The sequence below is a fragment of the Mus musculus genome, chromosome 18 (genome assembly GCF_000001635.26).
Source record: "Mus musculus strain C57BL/6J chromosome 18, GRCm38.p6 C57BL/6J".
Lineage (NCBI taxonomy): Eukaryota > Metazoa > Chordata > Mammalia > Rodentia > Muridae > Mus > Mus musculus.
The window spans coordinates 11812829-11840816 of record NC_000084.6 but is presented as its reverse complement, the minus strand read 5'-3'; the positions used below and the strand labels follow the sequence as shown (position 1 = coordinate 11840816).

General features: G+C 46.0%; 1 protein-coding gene, 2 long non-coding RNA genes and 1 other non-coding gene across 5 annotated transcripts in view; 2 read left to right on the top strand and 2 right to left on the bottom strand.

Annotated features, from left to right (window-relative positions):
* Positions 1-1543, bottom strand: part of Cables1 (CDK5 and Abl enzyme substrate 1) — a 106354-nt gene extending 104811 nt beyond the window's left edge. For both annotated transcript variants that reach the window (NM_001146287.1, NM_022021.2), the window contains exon 1: positions 284-1543. In NM_001146287.1, the coding sequence (NP_001139759.1) occupies positions 284-1011 (728 nt within the window). In that variant the 5' untranslated portion in view covers positions 1012-1543. The remainder of the gene's footprint in view (positions 1-283) is intronic.
* On the top strand, positions 379-456 carry Mir1901 (microRNA 1901). The gene has a single exon (NR_035447.1). It is a non-coding gene; the product is annotated as a microRNA 1901 (primary transcript).
* On the top strand, positions 1440-19729 carry Gm6277 (predicted gene 6277). Its single transcript, NR_045421.1, has 4 exons — positions 1440-1636; positions 15591-15653; positions 17778-17919; positions 18710-19729. It is a non-coding gene; the product is annotated as a predicted gene 6277 (long non-coding RNA).
* A 1537-nt stretch (positions 19730-21266) lies between these two features.
* Positions 21267-25107, bottom strand: Gm41665. Its single transcript, XR_877178.3, has 4 exons — positions 25047-25107; positions 24355-24526; positions 22477-22581; positions 21267-21827 (listed from the first exon to the last, which is right to left on the bottom strand). It is a non-coding gene; the product is annotated as a predicted gene, 41665 (long non-coding RNA).
* Between the last annotated feature and the right edge of the window lie 2881 nt (positions 25108-27988).

Sequence of the window (27988 nt, the reverse complement as noted above, 5' to 3'; positions counted from 1 at the left end):
TGGACCGGTTTTCAGGAAGCTGGTGATCTCTCGCACCGCTTTTTAACCGCTTCTTCCAACTCCCAACTCCCTGGCCAAAGCAAGAGCATGGTGCGGCCGCTCTGCTAGTGCCGGGTTCGTGCACACTCCCTGGGCCTCTTCCCCTTCCAGATGCCCTAGTGGTTTGGGATTGTGTCCAGGAGCCCGGGATCTAGCCAGGAGCAGGAAGGTGGGAGCGACCTCAGTGAGGTTCCTGTCGTCCAGACACAGCAAAGCTAGGCGTGCGTGTGTCCATGAAACTCACCTGGACCTCTGCAGCTGCTCCAAGGCGCTGGTGCTGCCGCCCTGGCCTGACTGCTCCAAGGCGCAGTAGTTCTGCGAGTTCTGCCTGGAGAAGGCGATGGGCAGGATTCCCTGAGTGAACGAGTTGAGGCGGCCCCGACTGCCGCTCGTACTCCCGGGGGTCCCGGAGCCCAAAAAGCTGGCCGATGGCACCTGCACGTTGGTGAAGGCATCGTCCTCCTCCAGCTCCTCCTGTCCGGCGCCTCCCGGCCCGTCAGGCAACTGCAGCTGAGCACCGGTGACAGCTGGAGCTGAACGGGGCGGCTGAGATGGCTCTCCCAACACCCGGGGGACCAGAGACGGCGGCAGCGGGCAAGGGCTGGAACCCGAGCCGGCGGTCCACGGCGCGGCCGCGGTGCCCGGTGCCGAGAACGCGTTGCAGCCAGCGGCCAGCAGGCTGAGCCGAGCCCTTGCTCCGGGCTTGGTCCCGCCGCCCTCCTCGCCGCCGCCCCACTCGTGGTCCTGCAGCGGAGGCCGTCCGTCCAGAGAAATGTTGGTGAGGAAGGACAGGGCAGCCTGGCGGCGCCGCGGGTCCATGCGCGGCTTACGAAGAGGTTCCGGCGGCGCGGTGGCCGGAGGAGGCGGCGGCGGCTGCACCCCGCTGGTGGCCGCGGCGTCCGTGCTGCCGCCGCGACTGCTGCTGCTGCTGCTGCAGGCGGCCGTGCCCGCGGTGGCGGTCGCCGCCGCCATTGTGTCCGTCTGGGGCGTCAGTTCCCCGGTACCCGAGAAGCGAGTGGCGGGTGCCGAGTGCTAAGCCGCGGCCGCGAGCCCCGGCGACCCGGGCTGGGCAGGGCGCGGGGCGCGGGCGGTGTGCGAGGCGGTCCTACCCTCCCGCGGGCGGGCCATGCTCGGCCCTGGGCGTTCGGGCGCCGCTGAGAGCCACACGCGCCTGGCTCGCCCTCCGCGTCCCGGACCCACGCGCGCCTGGCCGACCCTCCGTGCCGCGCGATCACGGGCTCCTGGCCGGCCGGTCGGTATTTATAAGTGCGCGCGCCCCGCGCTCGCGCTCCGGAGCGCTCTTTGCAATAACACAGTATCACGTGTGGGGAATGAGACCTGGGAGGAAAACAAAGCCGCAGGCGGAGACCGCAGCGGCGGGAGGCGACCGCGCAGGAGGCGGTGAAAAAGGAGGAGGGAAGTAGAGCTCGGCGCGTGTCAGGGCGGGGGCTCACCGGGCCGGTCCCCACGGTTCCAGCTATTCCTGGGGCACGCGGAAGCCAGGTGCTGGAGGCGAGCACGTCACCTCTGTACGTTCGAGCGGAGAACCGCGGGTGTCAGTAGAGCCGGATGAGCCGCAGCCCAAGCTTGTGCTCGGGTAAGAGTTACGGGGCGATCACCTGGAGCCTTTGCACCCGACCCAGTAACCAAATTTGGTGTTACCCATGGGCCTGGACACACCGGTTCTTGTTAACAGATACACCTTCCTATGTGGACATCCCCACCGAAAGTGTTGCTAATCACTGGGATGTGACACCACTATTTCGCAGACCCAGGGGGCGGCTGCCAATATAAATGTAAAGGAGCCCACCTAGTTGCCTGGATGTGTGAGCACCTTCTAAGTGGCCCAGCTGATTAATATACACACCACTGGTGCTCTTAGCAAAGGACAGACGGCATTTGCCCTGAAAATGTAATGGATTTTCTGTGAAGATCTGAGCAGGTTAGAATAATCTTACACTCAAATGTCTGCAAGTCTTTTATTCCTCTATAAACGGGGATTGATAGACTCATTTGTTTCGTCAACGTCTGTTTGGCCCCTGGTTTTATGTTCCAGAAAGATGGGTTCCTGCCTAGGGACACCGTGACTCTGGGTCTAGGAAGACCCACCCCACAACCCCAACAAATGGTTTTAGGAAGAGCAACTGCGGGGCTACCCAGCCACTTTCCAAAGACCCCTGCTGAGTTCTCTAAGGCCTGGGCGACTTATTAAATACTGTATGACACAATTGTCGTCCTGAATTTCTGCGACACCTAAGAAGCCTTACGAAGAAGGCTTCTCTAAGGGAGAAGCAAAGTGTTTAAGATGAACGGATTAATTTAATTAGAGGTTTAAATTTAGCCTTGGAGCTAATGGGTAATTCTACATCGAAATTCCACTCCTTTTCAAGTTCAGCAGAGTAAATTATGTAGCTGAGAGCAAGTATACACGGCTTGGAGATGTGCAGCCAGCCCAGAGTCGGAGATAGGCGGGGTTTGGGTTACATGAACAGGGATAAACAGGTCTCATGGCTGTTTGTATGAACCATTGTTTATATTTAATTTTGGGCCATATTTAGGCCTTATGAAAAAGCAGAGGCCTGTCTGCAGCAGACTCACTAGTGACCAACTGAATTTCATCAGGTTTTAAATACTTTAACTACTTTGAAACTTCAAGTCACTTTATTACAATTGACGTAATTTACCTGATCGCTGGCCAAGCTTTTTGTTTTATTTTTTTGAAAATAATGTTAAGTGAGACTACAATTCTGCTCCTGTAAAAGAGTACACACACACATATATACTATTTTATGACACCCCTCCAATAAAGGATGTTTTCAACAAACACGAGGGGGAAATCACTAACAATCTTATCATCTATGGTAATATTTTTGTTTCTATCTTGAAATATCAAGAAAAGAACAGTGACAGTCTTTGTATTATAAAATATATATATGAAATATATTATAATATAGATAAGCACTATTATAATATATGACATGTTATATAATATATATTTTGTATGTTTATAAAATTTTTTCCCTTTTGGGGGTAGTATTGAGGACTCAGGGTTGTATGTATCCTAGGCAATCCTCCATCATTGAGCTATCTCCCCAGCTCTCTTGTTCTTAAATTTTGAGACCAGGCCTCTATAGCCTCAAGTGGCCCTGAACTCACTTTGTAGTATAGACAAGCCTTGAACTTATGAGCCTCCAGCCTCACTTCTCAGACAGCTAGGATTACAGGCCTATCATACAATATCCCAATCTATCATACAATATTAACTTTTTAAAGTTTAAACAGTTTCTGGGGTAGATGACCTCCTTCCTGTGTTTTAAGGCCTTCCACCCAGGGAAGATCTAATCTGCTTCCTCATATTCTTGCTGGGTATTAGTATCTTTTCATCAAATCCATATATTTGACATATATATGCTTACCCTAAGTTTCAAGTAGGCAGATCGATTTCAAGTGTTTATTAAAACATCAAAGAGGAATCAATGTCTAATTAACCTCCAGGTCTCTATGATCCCATAGTGAGGGACCTGAGAGATGATTTATTGCTTCCCAACTGTGTGTCAGCCACTGCATACTTGACCACCCTGGGTAGTGGTGAAAGGGCACTGTCATTAATATTTTAAAGATTAGTCACAGAAAAATTGAATAAATAAATAGCTCTCAGTGGCTGGGCCCCCATACAGATCCCAGTGGCACCATGGCTCATGCACACTTCTGCGCCCCCTACTGGTAAAATTATTTTATAGGCAGGTGAGGCTCCACTTTTCATCTCCCTACTCAACCCTTAGAGTCAGCTAGAATGGAAAAACTACAAACCGAACGGTAAGAGTTTGTAGTTCCTCTTTTTTTTTTTTTTTTTTTTTTTTTTCGGGACAGGGTTTCTCTGTATAGCCCTGGCTGTCCTGGAACTCATTTTGTAGACCAGGCTGGCCTTGAACTCAGAAATCCACCTGCCTCTGCCTCCCGAGTGCTGGGATTCCTCTGGGTTCCTAAGGCAGGTCACTTAACTCCTGTGAACTAATTTTCTCTATGGGTTGCGCTTGTTTCCAGAGGAACCTGTTCAAGAGACATCTGATAATCCCTCAATGCGCTTTAACAAATGCCAGATGTCATTAACATGGCCCAAAGGAGCTCTTAATTTGAAGGGAGACCTGTGTGGAAGGCATCAAACGAGACCAGAATTTGAGCTGACCTAGGAGGTTGCTGTTCTCTGGGTCCCCAGGGCCATGTGATAAAGGCCTGTTCCTCATGTAGGTGTGATTCAGTGGTGGGTGCTGATGAGAGGCAGTTACATCCTTGAGTATCCAAAGACTGGGATTCTAGGGCCACTTGCTGTTCTTTTTAGCATCCCAGCCTTAAGGTGGGTGGGTGGCTTTGGACACCTCATTCCCAACCACACTGTACGGCTTCATCATGGCTCCAAAAGACTTTGGGGCAATCATTTATGACAGAAAGCTCCAAAATGATGAGCTAAAATAATCCATTCTCTTTATACATTTTTTTAATATCTCATTTTTCTTGTGGATGTTTGTGTGTGTTTGTCATGGAACATGTATGGAAGTCAGAGGACAACCCTAGGGAGTTGTTTTTCCACCATGTGGTTCTGGGCATTAAATTCAAATTCTCAGGCTTGGTAGCTGGAGCCTTTATCTGCTGAGCCCTCTTTCCCGACCCTTTTTTCCTATAAGTTAATTAGCTCAAGCATTTGTAAGAGAAGTAAGTAGCCAACAACACAATTTTACACTTAAATTCTTTGTGTATTGTAGCCATATGGGACTAGAAAAAGAAATGCAGTTCTCCCTGCAACCCACTCCCACTTTCACCTTTGGAAGTGTTACCACAGTGAGGAGAAAGGTTTCCCCCAAGAGAAGTGTTATGGCTCTGAGGGCAAAGGTATTCTGCCACTCAGGACCCAAGGAATACCACAAAATCACACCACACAACTAACCTCACAAAAGAGATTTACTGGGAAAGACACAAGAGGGTGGCTGCCTCTCCTCAGGAGAGAAGCTGCAGAGGACTGAGCAGGAGACAGGCTTATAGAAGGTTTCCTGAGTGAGGAGATTTCCAGGGTGGCAATTTCCAGGGTGGGGATTGGTGGGATTTCAAGTCCTGGGCTTTGGGTAAGTCCAAGAATTGATGGGATTTCAAACTCAGGAATTGGTGAGTTTGCAAACTCAGAAGTGATCTCTGACCTTTTATTCAACCACCTTCATATTGTGCTTTTCAGATTCCAAGTCTGGAAACTTCCATTGCTTCCAGGAACCCAAAATACATGCACTGTTTAGATCAACAAATTCAGTACCTACCTGGGTTTTTACAAAAGAGAGTGTACATAAAATTTCTGGTCCTTAAAAATAATACCATGAAGCAACAAGTCTGGAAATTAGCTTTGAAATGTTAGGGACATCACTCAGAAGGTGACATAGGAGAAATAAGCTTTAGACTCAGAAAACCAGGCTCTAATGCAGCTCCAGCTTGGGTAAGTGCTCAGCTCCATGTCCGGTGTTCTGGTGTATTAACATAGGATTGGTGGTATTTACTTTGCAGTGTTATGAGCATTGCTGGTGATGTAAGTTATGTAACCAGCATTCGTTGGTCTAGCACTCACAGACAGCTATTTTTAGAAAAATACAGGAACCAAATAGAAGATGGTCCATACACTTTGGGCCTTAGTTGTTTGTGATGTCCCTCGTGCAGACAGGACTGTAAGAACCCTGCTCATCAGCTCCAGTTCAGATCAAATTATTTTACTGTGTGTTCTGCCAAAGTGGAGGCTGCCTCCTGCTGGGACACACACCTGAGCAGTGGGTCTGAGACAGAGAGAGATCTGGTGCCTGAAGCCTGCTTTCCTGTATGCAGTGAAACTGAGACCTTCTAAGACAGAGAGGGGGAACTACCTAGGAGGTGGTCCCAAGGCTCCGATGCATCTGGAAGCTGACCTTGCTTGACCTGTTACCTCTGCTGACTAGAGAATAACAGAGAGAGCAGACGGGTCTGGCTTCTGCTTCCCCTTTAGCAATTTGACAGGAATATCTTTGTTTAGCTCCTTGATTTTCCTTAGGACTTCTGGGATGTGATATAACATTTGAATAAAATCAGAAGCTGAAAGATATTAAATGGAAAAATAAGTTTTTTGAGTAATATATAGCCCCATAAAGTAGCTTATAAATGTGGCTTGTAGCTCTCATCCCCACATTTCCTAAATGCCGTCCACTCCAGGGTCTCCAGTGGATTCTGCCACTTCCAGGTGTGGTAAGAAGTGAACATGTTCTGCAGCTTCAAGCCAGGAAGGCAATGGTAGTATTTGCACTACTGTGTAGTAAGTATTACAGAGAAAAGGGGGCAGGGAAACAGGAAATGAAAAGCTCCAGGCCACCCCCCAGAATATCCCCTAGAATAACAGTTACTCAGTCTCTGCTCCCAAGGACAGGCCTGCTGCTGCCTCCTCCTCCTCTTTTTCCTCCTTTTCCTCCTCTCCTTCCTCCACCTCCTCCTTCTCCTCCCCCCCTTCCTCCTTCTTCTCTTCCTCTCCATCCTCCTCCTCCTCCTCCTTCTCTTCTTCTTTTGAGACAGGGTTTCCTCTATGTAGCCCTAGCTATCCTAGAACCACTCTGTAGACCAGGATAGCCTTGAACTCACAGAGATCCGCCTACCTCTGCTTCCAGAATGCTGGGATTAGAGGTGTGTGCCACCACTCTCTGGTAGGACAAGGTTTCTTACACTTTTTCACTCACACCTCCTTTTGCCCAAGAAATGTTTGTGTGATTGCTTGCAGTATATAGGTATAGAAAATATGCACACAAAACATTTGTTAATAATGACATAAAATATGTTTTAAACAATTCAGGTACTCTTTAATTTGTCATTTATTACAGACGAACTCAAATGTGTGCACTAGCGATGTATTTAAAGTTGAACCTGATATTTGATAGTGCAGGATTCGATGTATCTTCCTTATTTTCAGAGCTGATTCATCAGTGCCTAGTGTAAAGTAACTTTTATCTGCCTGATGTAACTGTCATCTTAGAGGCTTACTGCTGAATAAGCTCACCCTTCCTAGCTCTTTCTGAACTTTGGGTGGCTGGTTCAACTCAGCTTTTCTGGCCCAAACACCTCTCCAAGCTGATTGATTCAAACTGGCTTCTCTCAGCTTCTCACTGAATTGGTCTGCCTGGCCTCAAACTAATTCTGGCAATCTGTTCTAATTTTCTTGGTCCTTCTTATTCTCTGGCTCATTTCGTCTTCACTTGCAACCTGTCTCTGAGAAACTGTCCTGGTAAAGCTGCTTCTCTCTCTCTCTCTCTCTCTCTCTCTCTCTCTCTCTCTCTCTCTCTGTGTGTGTGTGTGTGTGTGTGTGCGCGCGTGTTTGCGCGTCTGTGTGTCTGTGTGTCTCTGTGTATGCTGTTTCTCAAGTCACCTCTCTTTCCTGTCTGTTCTCCTGTGAGTTGGGCAAATCCTATCTCTGACTCATTCTGTCAGATCTCTCTGATTCATCATTTTGTCTGCCCCTCAATTAGACATCACTTTCAAACATGGCTGCTGCCTTCTACAAACTAGCCTTGCCTCCATTGTTAGGGATTAAATGTATGTACTAAGGGCATGTCTGTAGTCTAGTCAGAACATACTGTAATCCAGAGCTTGTCTGCATTTCAGCCATATCACATAGACCTAGAATGTCTTTGGAGGTGACCCCTTGCCAGAGCAGCCATGTTGCTGGATTAAACTTCCTCTACAGTTGAGGACACCACTTCACATAAATACATAGCACAAAAAAAAAAAAAAAAAAAAAAAAAAAACAGAAGTGGAGGCTGAGAAGATGGCTCAGCAGTAAAGAGCACTTGCTGCTCTTGCAAGGATCCCGATTTGGTTCCGAACAACTACTTGGTAGCTTATAACCATTCTTAATTCCAGTTCCAGGAAGTCCAATGCCTTCTTCTGACCTCAACAGGTACCAGATGTACACATGGTGCATATACATACATTTAGGCATGTAAGATAAGTAAGCAAATCCTTAAAAGAGTTGTTTTAATGACAGAAGTTTCTTCAAGGATGTTCAGAAACTGTTGAAAATCGTATCCTAATCCCAACCCAAAATCCATTTAATGGTTGTAATAGTTAGTCACTTATCAATTTGACTAGATTTCTAGATTTAAAATCCCCTAGGGACACCCTCTGCACAGGTCTGTGAGGGTGTTTCTGAAGTGGTTTAACTGAAGAAAAAAGACCCACCCAGAATGTGGGTAGCACCATACAAGGGCCGAATTCTTGAATAGATTCAAAGTAAGCTGAACTGTGTTCATGGCTCCCCACTTCCTGCCTACAGATACATGGGACCAGGCCCTGGTACCCAGCTGCCATTCCTGTGATGCCCTGTATGCCCTCTGTTGTGTGTAGTTTTAAGCTCTACCTGCCTTTAGTCCTGGAGATAACTGTGCTACCAGACCCCATCCAGCTTTTCTTGAATCCTCTGACAAAAGACACACACAGTTTAACCCTTGTCAACTTACCTTGGGACACAATTGCTGGGCGCTACTATCTCTGGCCTGGGGAAGCATGCCCTTACCAATTTCTTATCTCAGTCTCTTCCACCTGCCCTAAACTTCAGTTGCTAAAGTCCCCTAACCACCCGCCTGTGGGAGCAGCCTGAGTGGCCACTCTGTTTTGAGATCTCACATGGTTTCTGGGTTCTTCTTTCTCCAAAGCAAGGCAAAAATCTGTTCTCCTCCCTTACATCCCTCTCCCTTCCTCCCAGGACCCTGAAGTCCCACCTATACCTTCTGCTCAACAATTAGCCCAAGGCTTTCTTTACTGACATTTCAAGAACCAATTGGGGAATAGGACCTTAGCATCAGAACCAACCCCTATTGCCCTCAAGTCCTTTCCTTGGGTGATTTTGTCAGATATTTGTGAACACAATGGCAAAGTAACTAGGAGGGTTATCTATGAAATTTATGTCAGCAACTCAAACAGCAATTTTAAAAACCAAACATTTTAATAGTACAATGCAAGAATATAGTGATTTGATTTGCTGAGAAGTCCTGCAGGGGAAACATTTAAAAGCCTTCAATTTTCAAAATTAAAACATTATATTTCAAGAAGAGCAGGAAACTTTGGATGTAAAACATTGTAATGGAAACACACACTTTTTCCTCAGCAGTCCTGATGTAGAGGCAGAGGCAGGCAGCCTGCCTGTAAGTTAGAGGCCAGCCTGATCCAACAGAGAGACCCTGTCTCAAAGAAACCAAACAAAAAAGAAAAAATAATAAAGGCAGGAAAAGCAAAGCCAGAGTAATACACAAACTGAGCAGTCTCAGGCAGTGGCCAGTAGTGATGCTGGTGAGAGAGCACACATGGGGAAGGTGTGCATGTTGTGTGTTTAGAAGCCAGGCCTCAGTGAAGTCACAAGCAACACGGCTGAACACTAACTATGCCAGAGAGACCTGGGCTCAGCTGTGTGTTGGAGTTTTTCTTGTTTTTGGTCATTGGTTGCTCAGAAACCTTTTACTACTGATGAATTTTTTGTGTTCTTCATATTTGCTTATGTGACTCATTTGGGGTTTCGACCCATAGTTAAGAAGCAAGGGTCTAGGACACCTGGAGTATCTCTCTACTTCCTCCCATGGTTTTGATCTCCAAGATCTACTTCTGGTCTAAGAACTCATCATTTCCGCAGAGACTGGCACCAGTAATCTCCAACACTGGTCAACCACAGCTCAGACAGGACCATGGCAGCATTTAGTCACCTGACACCTGGAGACAGGAAGACAGTATTGTACTTCATTCCCTGTCAAGGATCATAGAGGGCCTTCTGGTTTTTGATTTCTATGTAAAGCTTAGAAAATAGGCAGTGAGCCATACTTTCTGCCAAGAATGGGTGTCAGTACCTCACGCACCCAGGAGCGGTTCTGGTAGCCCCTCTTCCCCTCAGTTTTGTTAAAGAACAATGTTAATGGGATGGAAGCTTCATCTTCATCAGATTCTTTCCCGGGTGTAGCTCAATCAGTTATGGAAGGAAGAGGAGCAGCTGTCAGGAGGAGGTGGTCCATTCTGCAAGCGTGCATTCCTCACAACAGGAAGACATGGGCTTCAGTCTGTAGGACCCGCTAGACAGTAACTCTGAGGCCTTTGGGGTTCAGTTTCTGGAGCTTCAGGCTGGAGCCTGCCTTGTGTACTTAGTATGTAGACTGGATAACAGCCATGTATAAAATACCAGGAAAGTGCCTAGCACTTGTGAGCAGACACTATTGTAACAGCCCATCCTGGCACGTAGTGGGTGCTTCTGAGCAGATGCTATCTTTTTTTTTCCCCCTTTGGTTTTTTCGAGACAGGGTTTCTCTGTATAGCCCTGGCTGTCCTGGAACTCACTTTGTAGACCAGGCTGGCCTCGAATTCAGAAATCCGCCTGCCTCTGCCTCCCAAGTGCTGGGATTAAAGGAGTGCGCCACCACGCCCGGCTGAGCAGATGCTATCTTAACAGTCCAAAGAGGCATGCTGCTTAGCAGCAGCACAAATCCACTGCATCATGATGAGAATGAGAAAGTCTCCAGTTCCTCTGTGTGTATCAACTCTTCTGACACCAAATGCATTAGACAGGCTTCTCTACACTAACCAGTCCTCCAACCTTGTAGGTACCACCTGAGTGCGCTGTAGTTCAACTCCATTCAACTTTGATATTCTCTCACAAGATGGCCCCTACTTCAGTCAGCGATTGGCAGGAGAGTAAACCCTGGTGGCTTTTGAGAAGAGTATGAGAAGAAGAGGCATGTCTGTCCCTTGTCTCTCATGGTGTGAGTTCCTGTGCTGCTTCAAAGCTGCCAACAAGAAAGCCATCAGCAGATATGGCTCCTGACCTTGAAACATAGTCAGGAGTCAAAATAGCCTCTCTGTGACCCTCCCAGTCTGTGGTGTTATGCTATTAATAAAGATAGACTAGGATGGCCTAGACGTGTTTCGAGTGTGTTGAGTCCATTTCTCTGCTTGTTTGTGCTTCAGTTTTGTCGTCTGCAGGGTGGAAATGATAAAATCCCTTTCTGAACACTGCTCTGAAGGTTTAGGGCATCAACAAAGAAAGCTCAGATACAATGAGGGCTGGGGAGATACAGTCCCTGACACTGCTCCCAGGTGTAGGAAAAAAGAATCCACGATTTATGCAGACAATATCCACAAATAACACTGTTTAAATAAATAAACCTGGAGAAGAGGAAACAATGAGAAGACAAGGGGATGGTAGTTTCCTTAAGCATTAAAAAGTCTACACTAGTCTTTGTGTCTATTATGAAAGTGATTTTGAAATAATGCTAAGCAAACAAGGGTCATAACTAGGTCAATTACAATACCTCAATTTTGTTTAAAATGAATGAGATAGTTTAAACAATAAGGTTTGTCTGAAGACTAGAAAAGCAGAGGGTCGCACTACAAACTCGTGAGAATGTGGCAACTTTCTCTTGGTCCTTTTTGCTTATGTAATTAGAAGTAAGTTCATGGTCACATGATATTTCAAACAACAAGTGACATGTTTGCTGAAAATCAAATTGAAAGAACATCAGTTTGGCACCATGCAGCAGGGACTGAAGAGAAGCCTGAAGGGACACGGAGGGAAGGTGTTCATTCTGCATTCGATGCTTGCTCTGTAACCACTGAGCACAAGGCCGCAGGCTCTGAAGAGTCAATAGCCCTGTGAGGCAGACAGCCAGGAAAGCAAGCAGAGGGAGCAAGGGCAGGTTAGCTCTCATGTGCCAGCGAGGTAATGGTCATTTCCATATACACAGCTTCTTTCCCTCACCCACAGTCCTGCTCTTTCCCCTCTATGAGATGAACTCAAGGTTCTGCAAAGCCAAGGATGGTAATGTACCTCAGGCCACACGGCTGGCAACAGGGAAGGTTTGTGTGAAGGACTATGGGCCATGACTCCTAGGAGCAGAGAGGCCCCATAGGGAGAGCTATACCTGCACTTGGACTCTAGTTTCCATGTGAGACAGGGCATTTCAGGCCATAAAAAGGCAATAACATGACAACTACTGCAACAGCTCAGGCCCAAGGCAATAAACTTGAACTTGGCTGTGAGAGTGGAAAAGGCAGGTCAAAGGGCAGACACACTGTGAGGAAACACTGGCTTCAAGGCCTGCCACCTGGGGAGCAGTGCTAATTCCCCAAAGAACTAAGAGTACACCAGGAAGGAAGGGCAAACTTGAAGGTGAAACCTGGGCTAGTAGGCATGAGTCAATTTTCCTACCTTCACAGAAGGGAACAATGACTTCAGCAAATCAGTTTTACTCATCTTCATCCCTTGAAGGAGTAATAGGCTTTGAGTTTTTGCTGGCACGATCCTCCAGCTTGGCCACCCGTGTCCTCACTCCATGGGCAGCTGAGGACACTGGCTTCAGGAGACTGAGACCCCAGCAAGAGCTCACATAGTGTTGCTCCTTATCTGAGGCTGCTCTTTCAACTCCTGTGTCACTTCTGATCAACCATGATCCAAACTATTAAAATTTGTCTTGACTCTTTCAAAATAGAGCAATTATATTCACATAACTTTTATTATCAAACATTGCTGCAACTGTTCAACTTTATTATTAGCTTTTATCTCTGTGCTGAATTTATAAGCTAATATTTTCATGGGATGTGAGCATTGGTCTGTGTAGGGTTTAATATTGTCTATCTCAGCTCACTACAGGGTTTAGGATGTCACGCTCTGGGTAACAGGGGACTGGTGTTTTCCATTTGTTTTATGAAACATAGGTCAGCGCATCCTGAAGCTTACACATGCCTTTTTTGCAGTGCTGGAGACCAAACCCAGGACCTTGCACGTAATAGGCCTCTAGTCAGTCACCATCTATAGTTCCAATCCATTTAGAAGCATGTATTTTGAGGAGGCTAGGGAGATAGTTTAGTTGGTTGAGTACTTGGCATGCAAGCATGAAGACCTGAGTTAATTCCCCAAATCCATATTAAAACATAAAAAGCAGTCATGGTGACCCACATTTATAATCTGGGAGCTTGGCAAGTAAAGAAGACAGAGCCGTGGCTTCAGGCCAATAGGAAGCCCTGTCTCAGAAAAAACAGTGTGGGATGTGGGGTGTGGTGGTTCATTCCTTTAAGCCAACACCCAGAGGCAGAGGCAGAGGCAGAGGCAGAGGCAGAGGCAGAGGCAGAGGCAGAGGCAGAGGCAGAGGCAGAGGCAGAGGCAGAGGCAGAGGCAGAGGCAGAGGCAGAGGCAGAGGCAGAGGCAGAGGCAGAGGCAGAGGCAGAGGCAGAGGCAGAGGCAGAGGCAGAGGCCAGCCTGGTAGATATAAAGAATTCTGAGCCAAGCAGTGAGATTCTGTCTTAAATGAACAAACAAAACAAAAAAATTAGGCACCAAAGAAATCTTTCTCTGGCCTATACACACACATGTGCATGCGTGCCCACACAAACACACACACAAAACACAAACACTTTATTTTGATGAAAGTTCTTGCTTATAGCCAAAGCTGACCTTGAACTTGTGATTCATTTGCTTTACCTCCTGAGCATCAGGGATTCTCAGGGATGCCGGGTAGAAGGGCACAGAGGGCCATGCAGCCACACCCAGTGTACTGGAGCACAGCAGATGTGAGGAACACAGCAAGAGGACACTGCCCTGTACCTCCAGCTCCCTCCTTGTACCTCAGGCCTCTCTGGTCCATGTGGAAAAAAAGTGTGGCCCATGAAAAACTCAGCTTTCATGACTTATAAAGAGTGGTCACTCTAAGCTTCCATTGCACATTTATGAAGAAAGACCATGACTGACAAAGCTGGTGAGAGCGAGCATGGACTGGCCAGTCAGTCGGGAGAGTCTCCACTCACAGGAAAGGATGTGGACAGTGTCAGAGGAGAGCTTATTCCAGGTAAAGAGATATGTGTGTATGCATATGTGTATATATACACAGACATACATATATTTCCATGTGTGTGTACACATGTATATATATACATATATGTATGTATGTGAATATATGCGTGTGTATGCATATGCGTGTATATACGTATTTGAGCCACTCTGGTATCAGTTCTGTTCCTCTCTCGAGAACTCTCAGTAATACAGTCACCAAGCAGAATGCACAGGAAGTGAGCAGCAGGGAGCTGGGAGTTCAAGAGTCTCAGACTCTGCTCCTACACCCTTGGAAAATTACTGGGAAGAATGTTTTATGTTGGAAAGATCAGGGAGAATCAGGCAGAAATATGCCTGGTCCCAGAGCCACAGGTAACTCTGCAGGGCTGGGACAGGGAGCTCTGGACAGAGCTTTCAGTGGGAAAGGGTAGCTGAGTCAACAAACCTATTGTACTCAAAAAGAGAAAGCAATCTAGAGTGTAGGAACACATGAAGAGTTACCAGGGTCCCCCTAACGGAGTGACAAATCCTGATAGGAGGCTTGGGGGAGGTCTCCTACATCAGGATTATCTGACCCGGGATTGGCCTACACCAGGCATCCCTCTCCTAGAGCACACAGTGGATGGGGATCCATTCCAACCGGAAGGAGTGCTTTACTTTTGAGATCACAAGGGGAGAAGGGAGGTCAAGGAAGGCCAGCAGTGCTGAGCTCCTAAAGCTGACCAGGCTCATCTTAATGGGACATAGGAACAGGGTCTAGGGTAGGACAGAATCCTTTGTGTGACTCTCTCACTTATTGATACTCATTGTCCTAACAGGCTAAATATCAATATAGTGTCCCCTGTTTGTGACAAGTCAATGCCAATATTCCTTATACACCTACAAAGCTGATTATGAGCACCCTGGGTCTAAAACACCCCAGTCTCGTTCTTGCTGAGTACCACTTGGTTGCAGGAAGAATGTAGGACCCAGGACATGAGCTGTGCAGACCCCACCAGGTATGGTTCAGGTAGGTGATCCAGCATCAAGTCCAGGCAGGAGCTGGTGTGAGTTGGCTTCTGGGGATCAAATACAGAGAATCAAACAGGATAAGCAGATGGTTGACCACTTAGCCACTATCTCCAGGCCTAGAAGCAGCTGATGGCTTTGTTTGGGTGCTGCAGATTGAGCCCAGAACCTCAAGCAAGCTGAGTACGTTCCCTACCATTGAGCTACACTGCTAGCCCGAGGCTGAGCAATTTGGATATGAAGAACCCATTTTCTTCAGAATCCAAAACTCAGGGACTTAGCCTGGATTGAGCCATGAAATTGCTCCTTGGATGTGGAAGCTTGGAATCTCGAGTTATCAACCTGAGTGGGTTCTGTGGCTACAGGCCACCTGGTGTCCTGTTGATCCTCAGAAGTAGGTGTGAGAGGCAGCAAGGCAGTGAGCCCCTCCCCAGGGCTCAGTGAAGCTTAGCTTAGGGGTGACAAGTTAAACACAGCATTGTTGACAGCAGCTGGCAGATGGAGCTGTCTTGCCAAGTGAGCCTGCATTCACTTCCCAGCACCCATATGTTGATTGTATGTGCATGTGCTGCACACACGTGCACTCAGGCACATGAGAGTAAAGAAACCTTCCTTAACAGGTACATACCTTATTGAAAATGGTGAAGACCAGTGACAAACTTTCTGTTTTGTATGTTTCCCTGCTTCTTTTTTATAGGCAGTGTTCTGGCTCGGCTGCTTACCAGGGTGTTTAAGTGCAAAAGTCCCCAAGGATGTTCAGGTAACCTGAAACATTTCTTTCTACACTTAAACTCCCCCACTATCTCCACATCCACAGACTCCTAGGAAGAGCTGACTATTGCTGTTGACAGCAATAACAGTTCATTTTCTTTTGTTTGGATTAAACAATAATTTGAGTGGAAAGTACTTCTTAGTGCAGCAATTAAGGACTAACTGGAGGGAAAGCCAAGGACTTAGGCCAGCCAGTCATTAGCTCCCAGGAAATGTTAGCTCTGCCGGGTAACAATGGCTAGAAAACTCTGATATGGTGGGAAGAAAAAAAAGGAAAAATTGAAGCAATTCTCTTTTCTTTTTTAAACAATGAAAAGTTTAACCATGTGGTGGAGTCGCCATAGACAGGAGCTCGGGGTGGTTCACATTTGTCCTGGGTCTGCACCCAGGGCATCATGATTGGACAGTTGTTAGCACCCACAGCTTCTCTTCCCAAGTACCAGTAATGAATAGCCCCAGACTCCCACGGAAACCCCCAAGCCTTTACTTGTCACTGTAATTTCCTTGGAAAGTGCTTCTAATTACAAAGTTCTTGATGCCTGCTCCAGGTCAGGTCTCCTACACAGTGCACAAATCACATAAAGTGGGGCGTAGACTCTGGAGTAGGCCGAAGTGCCTGCCATGCAGTTGTTCTTAGCTTTGGAGTTAAGTGGTAGTGGGTGTTGAGAGCATCATTTGCATGAGCTAAAGGAACAGCACAGAACTACTTCTCTGTAATTCCTTGTAGTTCAGAATCCCTCTGCGCAAGAGCAAAGAGTCCTAGCTGTTTGCTTTAAGGCTTGGTTAAGAGAGACTTAATTATTTCATTACCTGGGACTTGCTGCTGGTGGTTTAGTTCTTGGAGATGGGAACATCATTAGTTAGGATTCTCATAGACAAAGGAAATTTCCAAGATATAAGGCAATGCTCATCTGGCAGGAAGTAATGCTAAGAGCATGTGGCCTAGCTAGCCAATAGGCAGGTCAGAGGCAGAGTTAGGAACCAGAAGTCATTACTCTGAAACTGGTGGTGCTTGACAACTGAGCTACATCTCCAGCCTGAGACAGAGCAGTTGTCTTGGTTTGGTTTTTGTCAAAATTAACCTATAAGCCCTACCTGCCCAGGAACCAGGTAACTTCCTAGAATTCTGGGAATTGTAGTTCATGGGAAGTAGCAATGCTCCATGGGAAAGTGTGGTGGCCTATAAATCTGTCTTTATAAGCCCCTGTAGCATGTGGCTCCAAGCCATGCCAGCTGGGAAATTTTGGTGAGTGGTTCTGGCCAAATTCTATCTCTTGGTCAGTATGTAAAATTTTGTAAATGGTTACTTTAAATTTGGCTCAAAATGATGGAGTAGGTTTTTCTGGAGAGTCACCATTTGGGTGGTAGGGGCCCAAGCCAAAGTCTCAAGTACAATGAGCAAGCCAAGCCCTCTATCTCTGAGTTATACCCTTAATGGTCTGGATCTCAAAGACCTTTATTTTCTTCAGATCCTAAGACTCGGGGACATAGGCTGGATTGACACCTGTATCACTCAGGGAGCCTCATGGCTTATGTCCCTGACATAAGGACTTGTGCTATGTGAAACAAACTAGGACCCAAAAGTCAAATGAAGAACAATTTCACTTATGTGAAACTCAAAACTGTAGTGGTAAAGTAGGAGGGTTACCCAGGGATGGAGACAGGGTGTTTAATACAAGATGGAGTGTTATGGAGACACCTATATGATATAACTATACTGAAGTCCATTGAAGAAGACAGTTTCAAATGATTGGAATGGTAAACCTTATCTATATTTTCCTCTATGATTTTGAAGTGGAAATTTCTAGTTTCTTTGGAAGCTCAGTTATGTCACATGATATTTTGCTGAAGCAGACACATGAGAGAACACATGGTGTTTAGAAATAATATAAATATGACTCCACAGAAAGTGGGAGGAGGCTCTGGCATTGGTTCGTGTAGCTCTGCCTCCATAGTCTTCTCTTACAACACTGTGGCATTGGTTCACCTTGCTCACCTTCACTTGTCGTGACTTCATAGAGAGTAATTTGCCAAAGAACATCAGGATATTCTGGCAGCTTCCTTCCACTTCTGAGGACTCAGGCAATTAGCAGAGCCTCTCAATTTCTTCTAGATCCATCTGCTGCTGCTGATTCGTTAGTGGTGTCTGCTGAGTGGACTGGACTGCAGCTGCTGATTCCTGCTGGTGTTTTGCTGGTGGACTGGAATGCTGACAATGAAGATTAGAATAGCCCCAAAGAACTACTTCTAAACAGGTCCATATCCCCCTATTAACCTTCTTTTCCACTACCTCTCTCTGGTGGGTGGTGGGCTAGAAGGGAAGTTGAAGCATTAAAGAACCCTTATTAAAGTAGGTTTTGAAAAATCTAAAGCCAAAGCAATTTTTAAAAATTATGGGAGCTGGGCAATGGTGGCACATGCCTTGAATACCAGCACTCTGGAGGCAGAGGCAGGTGGATCTCTGGGTTCAAGACCAGCCTTGTCTACAAAGTGAGTTCTGGGACAGCCAGGGCTACACAGAAATCTTATCTTGAAAAATCAAAAAGAAAAGTAAATAAAAACTAAATTATGGGAAGTAGGGTTTAGGGAGCAGGAACTTATTCTGGTTCCACTTCCTAAGAAACAAGCCGGAAGTGGCAGCCAGCACAGGAAGCGGCACTTGTTCCAGGCTTCCTTCTGACTGCTGGCTTCTCTGAGTGTTGAGAGTCTGAATATCAGTGTAGGAATTCTCTCTTGCTTTCTAAGCACCTCAGTTCTAGTGCCCTGTGTCAGGTGGCAGTTTCCAGAAATGGACAAAGCCGTATTTCTCATGACATGCTCACCAGAGAATAATGTGACTATTCCACCAACAGAATGAGATCTGCAGTGCTGGATCTGAAATGAACCCCAAAGCCCACATGTTCAAGGCTTATTCCTCATCTTAATGCTATCGGAAGGTGATAGAAAATTTTAAGAGGGGCTTCTTAGTGGGTGGTTTGGGGGCATCAGAGGTGTGACCTGAAAAGTGATTGTGAGAGGCTGGTCTCTGTGTTTTTCTCATCACAGGGTGAGCATTTCACCACGAGCCACCACCATGATATGCTGTTTACCTCAGGCCCAGAGACGTGGTCACATGCAGAAAGGACACGTGAGCATGTGTTTGTGTGACAGTCTTGGGAAAACAGAATCTCCTGTATCATCTGAGATCATTTAACTTCTGAGAAGACAAGCTGTATGCATACCAAAAATACCACCCGCAAGATATAAATGCAAGACAGAAGTTACAAAATCAACTTCTTCTCCCTCACTGCTCCTTGAGTCCTCCTCTGGGCACGGTGGGCCAGTAACAAGCATATTTATTTAGCTGGCAACATTTTTTTTTTACAATACTACAGGGAGAAACTGAGTCTGTCACGTGTATTCCTGGTCTCTCTGAGAACAGGTAGGAGGGAGTACACCCTCCCTCACTGCACTGGTAATGCTTGCTTCAGAGGGTCCTTTCCACACACCCTGGCTGACACAGTGAGCAGGTGTCTAAACTTCTTACCTTGTATCTTTTAATCCTTTCTTTCATCTTCAAAAATATGGAGCTTAAGTATCCACAGTTTTCATGTCAGTGATAGCAAAGCCGGGCTGCTTTTGTAAGTGGTTTGAGGGCCTGTGAGATGACTTAGACTATAACAGTGCTTGTTATGCCAGTCTGATGATCTGAGTTCCATGTTCAGGTCCCACAGTGGAAGGCAGGGAATGTGTTCTCTAGCCCCCATGTGATAGCTACACTCATACACACATCACATACACACAAATGATGATGGTCTGATGTTGGTAGTGATGATAGTGTGGTGATGATGATGGGTCTGGAGAGATGACAGCGGTTAGGAAACTGTTCTTCCAGATCCTAGGTTCTGTTCACAGCACCTATATCAGATAGCCCATAACCACCTGTAACTGTGGCTCCAAGGAATTTGACACCTCTTCCCTCCATGAACATTTACATGCATATATGTACATACCCATTCACAGACACATATGCATATATGTGTATATATGCATATACATATATATAATTAAAAATAAATCTTTAACATATTTTTAGAAGGTATATTGAACTCTGAACTTCTCAGTGGACAAACGTTTGGTTCACCATGCCCCTTCTCCTCCTGGCCTGGTTTCCGTCTTGTGGTGATGACTCCGTATGTGCTAGTGAGCTTCACTGAGAAGCAAGTGTGTGCCAGTATTTCCCTCAGGCACAGTGACTAATCCTGAGAGGTGCTCAGCTAGAACCTGCTTCCAATGCATGGGTGACCACGAACTAAATACATAATACTCCAGGCAAGCATGAGTGCCTTCCTCTCTGCAGCTCCTTAGCCTCCCAGAACCACAAGAGGAGTTTTACACAGACCTCCGAGATGCATTGCTGTCAGGATCTGAAGACAACATTAGAAAACCAAAGATGGTTTTCACTCTGTTTTTATAATAATAAGATGCTGTGTACACCAAAAAGCATATGTGTGGTAGCATGCACCCAAAATCCCAGCACTTATTAGGCTGAGGCAGGAGGAGTATAAATTCGAGGCCAGCCTGGATGACAGCAGACCTTGTTTCCAATAACAATGATAACAAACACACCTAAATGGAGACAAACAGCAAATCAGGAAGAATTTGCTAGCATCCTCAACTTGGTTTATATTCAGAGAGCACCTGTAGATGAATGAGAGACAGACAAATGCTCTGAAAAACATGGAGAGCAGAAAGCCAAAAGAAAAATGCTAGTGGCCAATAAAATTAAGAAAACACCCCGAAGCTCATAAGTGATCACATATATATTCATACTAAAACTGTGACAAAATGGCCTAGAGTGAGGTGTGGCATGGATCCCAGCATTTTCCTTTTATCAAACTGGCAGTGCCCTTTAGGATAATGTGCCAGGAGGGCAAGCCTGGGGAAACCAGCGTGTCAGGAGCCTTTACAGTGGGCATGCTTTAGGGCCTGGCATGCCAGCGTTCCCAGACATGAGCCAAAGAATTTATTGCTGGTACCTGCCAAGATCTGTACACAAAGACTCCCCATGAGGCACGGCTTTAATAGCAAAAGATGTGAATTAGTGTGTAGCCAGGTGGACTTGGCTAAGTCCCAGCAGAACTCTGTAGAGCAACGATACATAGCCATGCCAGAGGCTTCTATCTGAGAATATCAAATGAAGTGGGAACATTTCACCTTGCTAATCAACAAACCAGTCTAACAAGTACTTTTATTTTCACTATCTACATACTCATCCCACAAACATAAATGCACATAGGAGAAGCTGTAGTGAGTTGGGAAGCAGCATGGGGTGGTGGATCCCAGAGGAGTCAGAAGTGAATATGATTAAAATACAGTTGAATGGCCTTCACAAACAAAAGCTATTAAGAAAAGAAGGTGGAGCCAGGTGATGGTGACTCCCGCCTTTAATAGCAGCACTTGGGAGGCAGAGGCAGGTGGGTCTCTGAGTTTGAGGCCAGCCTGGTCTATAGAGCAAGTTTCAGAACAGCCACGGCTACATAGGAAAACCCTGTCTTGAAAAACCAAAAAGAAAAGTAGAAAAAAAAAAAGAAAAAGAAAGGAAGAAAGAGAGAAAAGGAAAGAAAAAAGAAAAGACCCTAGAATGTTTTATTTTTCCCACTAACTTTTATGTAACTTCTTTTCTGCATTTTTAAATGTTCAACACAAAGATACACCTTCCTATTCAGGGAGAAAAACAAACCCCGACAAACTTCCAGGATCCCTTTTTAGGGTGTGGGAAATACCTTTTAAGTCCAGGCGCATGTCGGCAAGGCCGTCACATCTGTAGTCCTCCTAGGAGCACGTTTTAGCAGCCCACTCTCTCATGAGAACAGAGCAGCTGAGGGAGTGGGGGGGGGGGGGCGTTGTGGTGACTGACTGTGCTGGCAGTTTGTCCCTGCTGTAAATGTTTAAGAACGTGGGACTAAGTGTTCCGCCAATCGATGAAAACATCTGCCAGGGAAGGGCTCTCCTCCAGATGCCACTCCAAGCCCATGGGGGCATCTCTGTGCCTGCGCAGGAGCTCCTGTGGATTTTTGCCAGTGACTGACATCCTGCAGGGGAGGCTGCCGGGGTGGGTGTGAGCAGTGCGGTGGTGAAAGGAAACAGAGTTAGGACAACTCAGCTTTACTTAGCTCTCGGTCTGTAAGAGAACACAGAAAAGTCATGCACCAAGGTCTGATGGGAAGAGTCTCCAGGAAGTAAATAAAATAAAATAAAGTTCATCATTTGACCTTCATTTGATTTCTTCTATGTCTAAATAAAATTTCTACATAAAACACCACTGCATTTTGAGGTTCACTAAAACAAGTAGATATCACACACAAAGGAAGAAGTTTTAAAAACAAGTGTTCAAGCCAGGTGACTTCAGCACATACCGATAAGCCCAGCACTCTGGAGGCAGAGCCAGGGGAATCGCTGAGTTTGAGGCCAGCCTGGTCTCCAGGGGGAGTTCCAGGACAGTCAGGGCTACACAGAGAAATCCTGTCTCAACAAACAAACAAACAAACAAACAAACAACAAAACAAATGTGTTCAGATGCTTGCCTCAGACGTTAAAACTGGTCAGCCACATTGCTAAAAGTTTGCCCGCCCACACACAACCAAAGACAGCTCCTTAACGCCTCGGTGTGTTGTTTTTCTGTTTCACCATTTGCTGGAGTCACTGGTCAGGACGTGCTCTTAGCTGCACAGCCACTTTACTGACAGTATGAGATTCTCTTTGACCTGGGAGCTTTGAAGGATACAGATGAACTCTAGATAGATGCTCCCAGAGAGTCTATGTGTGCTCACCTCAGAGGTTCCAAAACTGTCACCCATATGAGGAGCACTTCATAGGGCCCAGGAGTCAAAGTCTAAGGAAGTTGTAATTCTCTTGACCTTCTTCAGGCTTGAAATCTGAAAGCAGTGTAGAAAACAGTACGTTCAATGACATGGGGTTGACCCCTACCTGGGCAACAGGCACATCCTTGAGCTATCAGGGTCTTAGTGGCGACAGTGGCTGGGCATGAGAATGGAGTAATCCAACTAGAGAAATGTAAAAGTCTTCTGAGTATTTCCATTCTTACATCATATTTGCACAAATAAAGGAAAATGGTTTCAAACAACCATTGGATAAAAAAATAATTTTCTTATTTAACCAAATTACCCTTAAAAATGCTAAAGGGAGATGCAATAACCCATAAGGTCCCCTATTCTCTCTGTGTAGTCTCCGCATCCTATCATGCCCCAGTGCTCTCATTCTCTTTTCCTCTCTCCTTCTCTTCCCCCTCCTCTCTCTCTCTTTCTCCCCCTCCCCCTCTCTCCTCTGCATCCCATCATGCCCCAGCTCCCTGTCTCTGTAGTCTCCACATCCCATCACGTTCCAGTCATCTCTGATAACTTCTCACTCTCCATTTGCCCTCAGCACAGCCTCTTTATGCTCTTGTCTATTTCCTTCCTCTCTTTCTTTTCTTATATGGTTTCTTTCTTCCTGTACATCTCTGGTCTTTCCTCTGCACATCCCATCAAGCCAACCCTGGCCCTTCCCATGTCTTAACCTTCCTCAAACTCTACACATAAAGGGTGCAGAATTTACCAAAACAACTAGAGTTCTTCTTAGATGTGATAACTCACAGAGTCAACTCTTCCCTGTAAAATGAAATCCCATACTTAGGATAAACATCTTGCCGGAGGCTGCGTGGCCTACAAGCACCACAACCAGACCCCATACTTCCTGCTCCCCACGCTTGGGCTATTTCTGGATGATAAGGAGCAGCCCTTGGTGAGGCTCTGGGTGGATGAGGAGCAGAGTGGTCATGTGGTTAGCAGTCACCATATGCTTTCAGACTCTGGGCTGCATCTGCTTTCATGGTCAGGACAGGAAATAGCCCTTTTCCCAGGAAACAATACATCCAATGACATGTGTAATGGACACCTCTTCTGTGTCACTGGCCCAGCTATGAGCGTCCAGGGTCACAGTGGTGTGGGTAGTAGCTAGGGATGAGGATGGAGGACGCCAATCAGGCACTGCTTTCCCATGCACAGCACATTGGCGTATGTGAGGCTTTTGGGTCCTGGTCACATGTTCCATTTTGCCTCCAGCTGCTTTGAGGGAGAGACCTGAGTGGGAGAGCCAAGACTGTGATATGCACTTGGGAGTGTTTCCTAGTTCTGCTGAAGTTCAAGGCCCACATCTGTTCCAGAGTCATTCGCTCCTGAATCTTCCCACAAACCTCAGACCAGCCCACCCCTGAGCACACACTTTTAGGAACCTGTGAGAGCCAACTTCTCTGGTAGTTGGAAATATTTCAAAAGCTCTGAGAAAAGGGTATCTCAAAATATATATGTAAATATGTGGCCATACTCCCTAGAAGTCACTGTTGTGTAAAAACTCAACCATGATCACTATTACCTGAGTCTGTGAGACGTTTTGGTGGATGTCAGGGGGAAGAACAGGATGGGACAACATTTTCTCTGCATGAACTGTTGTGGGAGGCAAGGCACACTATGTCCCCTGACATCTTTAGATAGGTCTGCCTGGTTTTGTTGGTCTTTCAAGAGTCACAATTTCATTTTCCATGCTTTGCTTTTCTAGCCCCTGGCAGCTGGTGCCTGAGTGAGCAGCTGCAGGAGGAGAAAGCTGTGCAAGCCCTCCAAAGCACACTGCTACCTAAAGCAAAAGCCACTCACCAGCCTGGAGATGCAGCAAGTAGAAGAATGCTTGCCCAGCGTGAGCAAAGGCCTGGGCTTGGTCTCCAGTTGTCATGGCCACAAAGGATGCCATCTGCCAGTGAGCTTCTCAGATGGGGTTAGAAGTTCTGGAGCAAAGTGGAGGGAGAGTAGGGTCTAGTCCCCTTGTATTCTGAATCAATAAAAATAGAGGACTTGAGATAGAGAAATAATTCAATAGTTAACATGTTTGCCCAGTTTGTATGAAAATTAGAGTTGAGTCACCATAGGGCACCCAGATGCCTGGTGGGCAGTGGTGGCTTGCCTGTTATTCAAGACTCAAGGCATTCATACCAGAAGATCCCCAGAGCCAACAGGCTAGCCAGACTGCTGTATTGGCAAGCTCTTGCTTTGCCCCATTCAGTTAGATGTAGGAATGATTGAATTCCTGAAGTTCCTGGACCACCCTCCATGTGTACTCACACATGTATGGGAGCACACCTGCGTGAGCCCAGAACATACATTCCTGTACACATGCATATATCACACACACACACACACACACACACACACACACACACACACACACACACACAGAGAGAGAGAGAGAGAGAGAGAGAGAGAGAGAGAGAGAGAGAGACAGAGACAGAGACAGAGACAGAGACAGAGACAGAGAGAGAATGGAGGAATAGAGAAGTAAGCAAACAGCAAACCTTGTTACAAATGTCCTATTTTGAGGACTGAGGAATTCTGAAGCTGAGAAAATTAGCCAGCTTACAAGCATGAAAATGGAGGCGGGACATGGAGCAGGCTTCAGGCCAGCTTCTCTCTCATCTCTCTTGGTAAACAGATTAAGGAAAATAGTTTTAAATAGACAATTTGATAACAGTGACTTGTTTGCTTGAATTTTATTGAATGAGAACTGATACATTGTGGCACAGGGGCAGCCTTGGAGTTTGCTGCCAACTCTCTGAACAGTGAGAAAGGCCTGCTATTCTGGGACCCAGACATGACCTGCTGGCAGGGTTGGTGTGGCTAGACAAACAGCCAGGCTCTAGACAACACACTTAGGGAGTATTTGTCCTAGCCTGTCCCAGGGACCTGCTCCCAGATTGTAGGCTTGTTTTTACAGCCACTGTAGGAATCACTTCCAGCAGGAATGATGCTAGGAGTCAAATCTATGCACAGGCATAGTCAAAGTTATCCACATTTGTTTGGTGCCAGGGATCCAATTCAGAGCCTTAGACATGCTAAGCAAGGCTCTGACCCTAAGCTACAACCCTGGCCCCTGCTTCTTTGGTACTCAGTCTCACCATGTTGCTGAGGCTGGCCTAGAACCCACAACCCTCCTGCCTCTACCTCCTCAGTATTGAGGTTGGTGCTATGCCACTGTGCTCTGATAGTCACTTTTTTTTTTTTTTTTTTTTTGGTTTTTGGTTTTTTGTTTTTGTTTTGTTTGTTTGTTTGTTTGTTTGTTTTTGAGACAGGATTTCTCTGTGTAGCCCTGGCTGTCCTGGAGCTCACTTTGTAGACCAGGCTGTCCTCGAACTCAGAAATCCGCTTGCCTCTGCCTCCCGAGTGCTGGGATTAGAGGCATGCGCCACCATGCCCGGTGATAGTCACGTTTTTATGCTCTAAAACTTAACAGTATATTTATAATTTACACTCTTTTTAAAATATGTATGCCATGCAGAGCTGGCAACACATCCCCTAAATGTAGCTGAAGAATTTTAAGAAACTAAAAAAAGAAATTTAGAAAGAAGCACATTTGCTTTAAATAGGGCTCCATGTACTTGATGTTAAAATAAATCTAAATTTTGTAAGTTGTGTTCAGTCATCTTCGATCTGCGTTTAGCTTAATAATTAGTCAACAGACATGTGAGTGGCGTTTGCAGAACTGGGGCCCAACCAGGGCTCTGAGGGAGAGAAAAAAGCATTGTTTTAATTCAGTGTTTGCAAAACCTCTTCATCAACTTACGTTGCTATCAGCATCTCAGGGTCCTTTAAAATATAGACCATAATAAGACCTTAGACCTAGGAGCTGAGTACAGTCTCACTAAAACCTCGACAGTCAGCACAGTGCAAACTGAGGCCTTCCTCCACTGTCTCCATAGAACTGTCCCAGTGTCCCTCTCAATGCTTTATACAGAATAAACAAAATTTAAATATATCTCTAGGTGCTTTTCCCAAGGAAAGGTTGCCATTGTTATCAAGTGTTTGTATGTTGTGAAAATGTTAGAGCCTTTCAAGAGCTTGTGTTTATGAGAAATGTATGCCAATGAGCACAGTATCTCTCACACATGCACACATACATACACATACATACACATGCATACACACATACACACACACACACACACACACATTTATTGATATTATTGGTAGAAGTAGTAGACTAATGCTTTTAAAATTTTAATTTTTTATTGTGCATGCACACGATGTGTGTTTGTGGATGTGTGTCACAAGCGTGTGTCTGGAGGTCAGAGGACAACTTGTGGCGTTGGTTCTCTCCTTTCACCTCTTTGTGGGCTCCAGAGTTGAACTCAGATCACCAGACTTGAGTGGCTAGCATCTCTACTCACTGAGCCACCATGTTGCTCTTGGATTAATGCTTTTAAAGTTGATTTGGTATATTATTGCTAAGAATTCACCCACCAATATTTTGGTAAATATTTATTCAAAATTATTCTATCATTCACAATACATTGAGAGAATATTTTAAATCATTTTTAGTACATTTAGAAAAAACATGATTTTAAAAGAACTTGTCAAAGCGTAGGGGAAAAAGACAAAAGTCACCGGCATGTAGACCGCCTGTCCTCCTTCCCTCTCTTACCCTCCTTCCCTCTCTCTTATCCTTGGATCTCAGCAGCTTGAGATCTTATCTTGGGTTGTTTTAGGCCAAGGCATCAGTGGCTTGTAGCCAAAAAGCTGGGTGGGGAGCGAGATACCTTAAGGACCTGGACAGCTGAGTCAGAAGCAGGTGACCTGTCAAAGTCCAGAACCCAGACGTTGGGGAGGGAGGGGACAAGGAGGCACGCATCTGTCCTGTAGGGCCTATGACTCAAGATGTGGCCGACCAGCAGCCCCTTCACCCCAGCCTTCCTCCCCAAGTTCCATGTGGATTTTGTACAGTGCACCCTCTCTCTACAGTTTTCAGTGCCCACACCTCACAAAACACCCCCTCCAGTTCCAAGCCACAGCTATATGCCTCCTGGCTTTGACTTGTGCCATTTATCACCTGTGAAACTGGTTTAGGATTTAATTGCCTGATACCTTTTGACACCTTTGGAGTTGTTTCAATGTGTCTTTGTTTCCCCCTAACAGACCAAAAGTTTAAGCTCAGGACAGATGAGTAACGTGAAGCCAGACAGGATTGTACTTCCAAAGGTCACACTTGCTCACGGATGGTAGAGCCAGTGCTCTGTGGCTTATTACACCATATACCAATCAGATATATACATGTAAATATGTTTACTCAGACTTGGAGGGAGAGGTGGCAGAGGCCATCGCCATTCTGTACTTGCTTTCCCCAAATCTCTCAGGTATGGAATCGAAGAAAATTATTAAATATGAACACCCTTGGAAAATTTGAAGTCAAATTTTAAAAATGAAAAGGAAATATTTTAGGTAGTGCCTCCAAAATCAATATTTA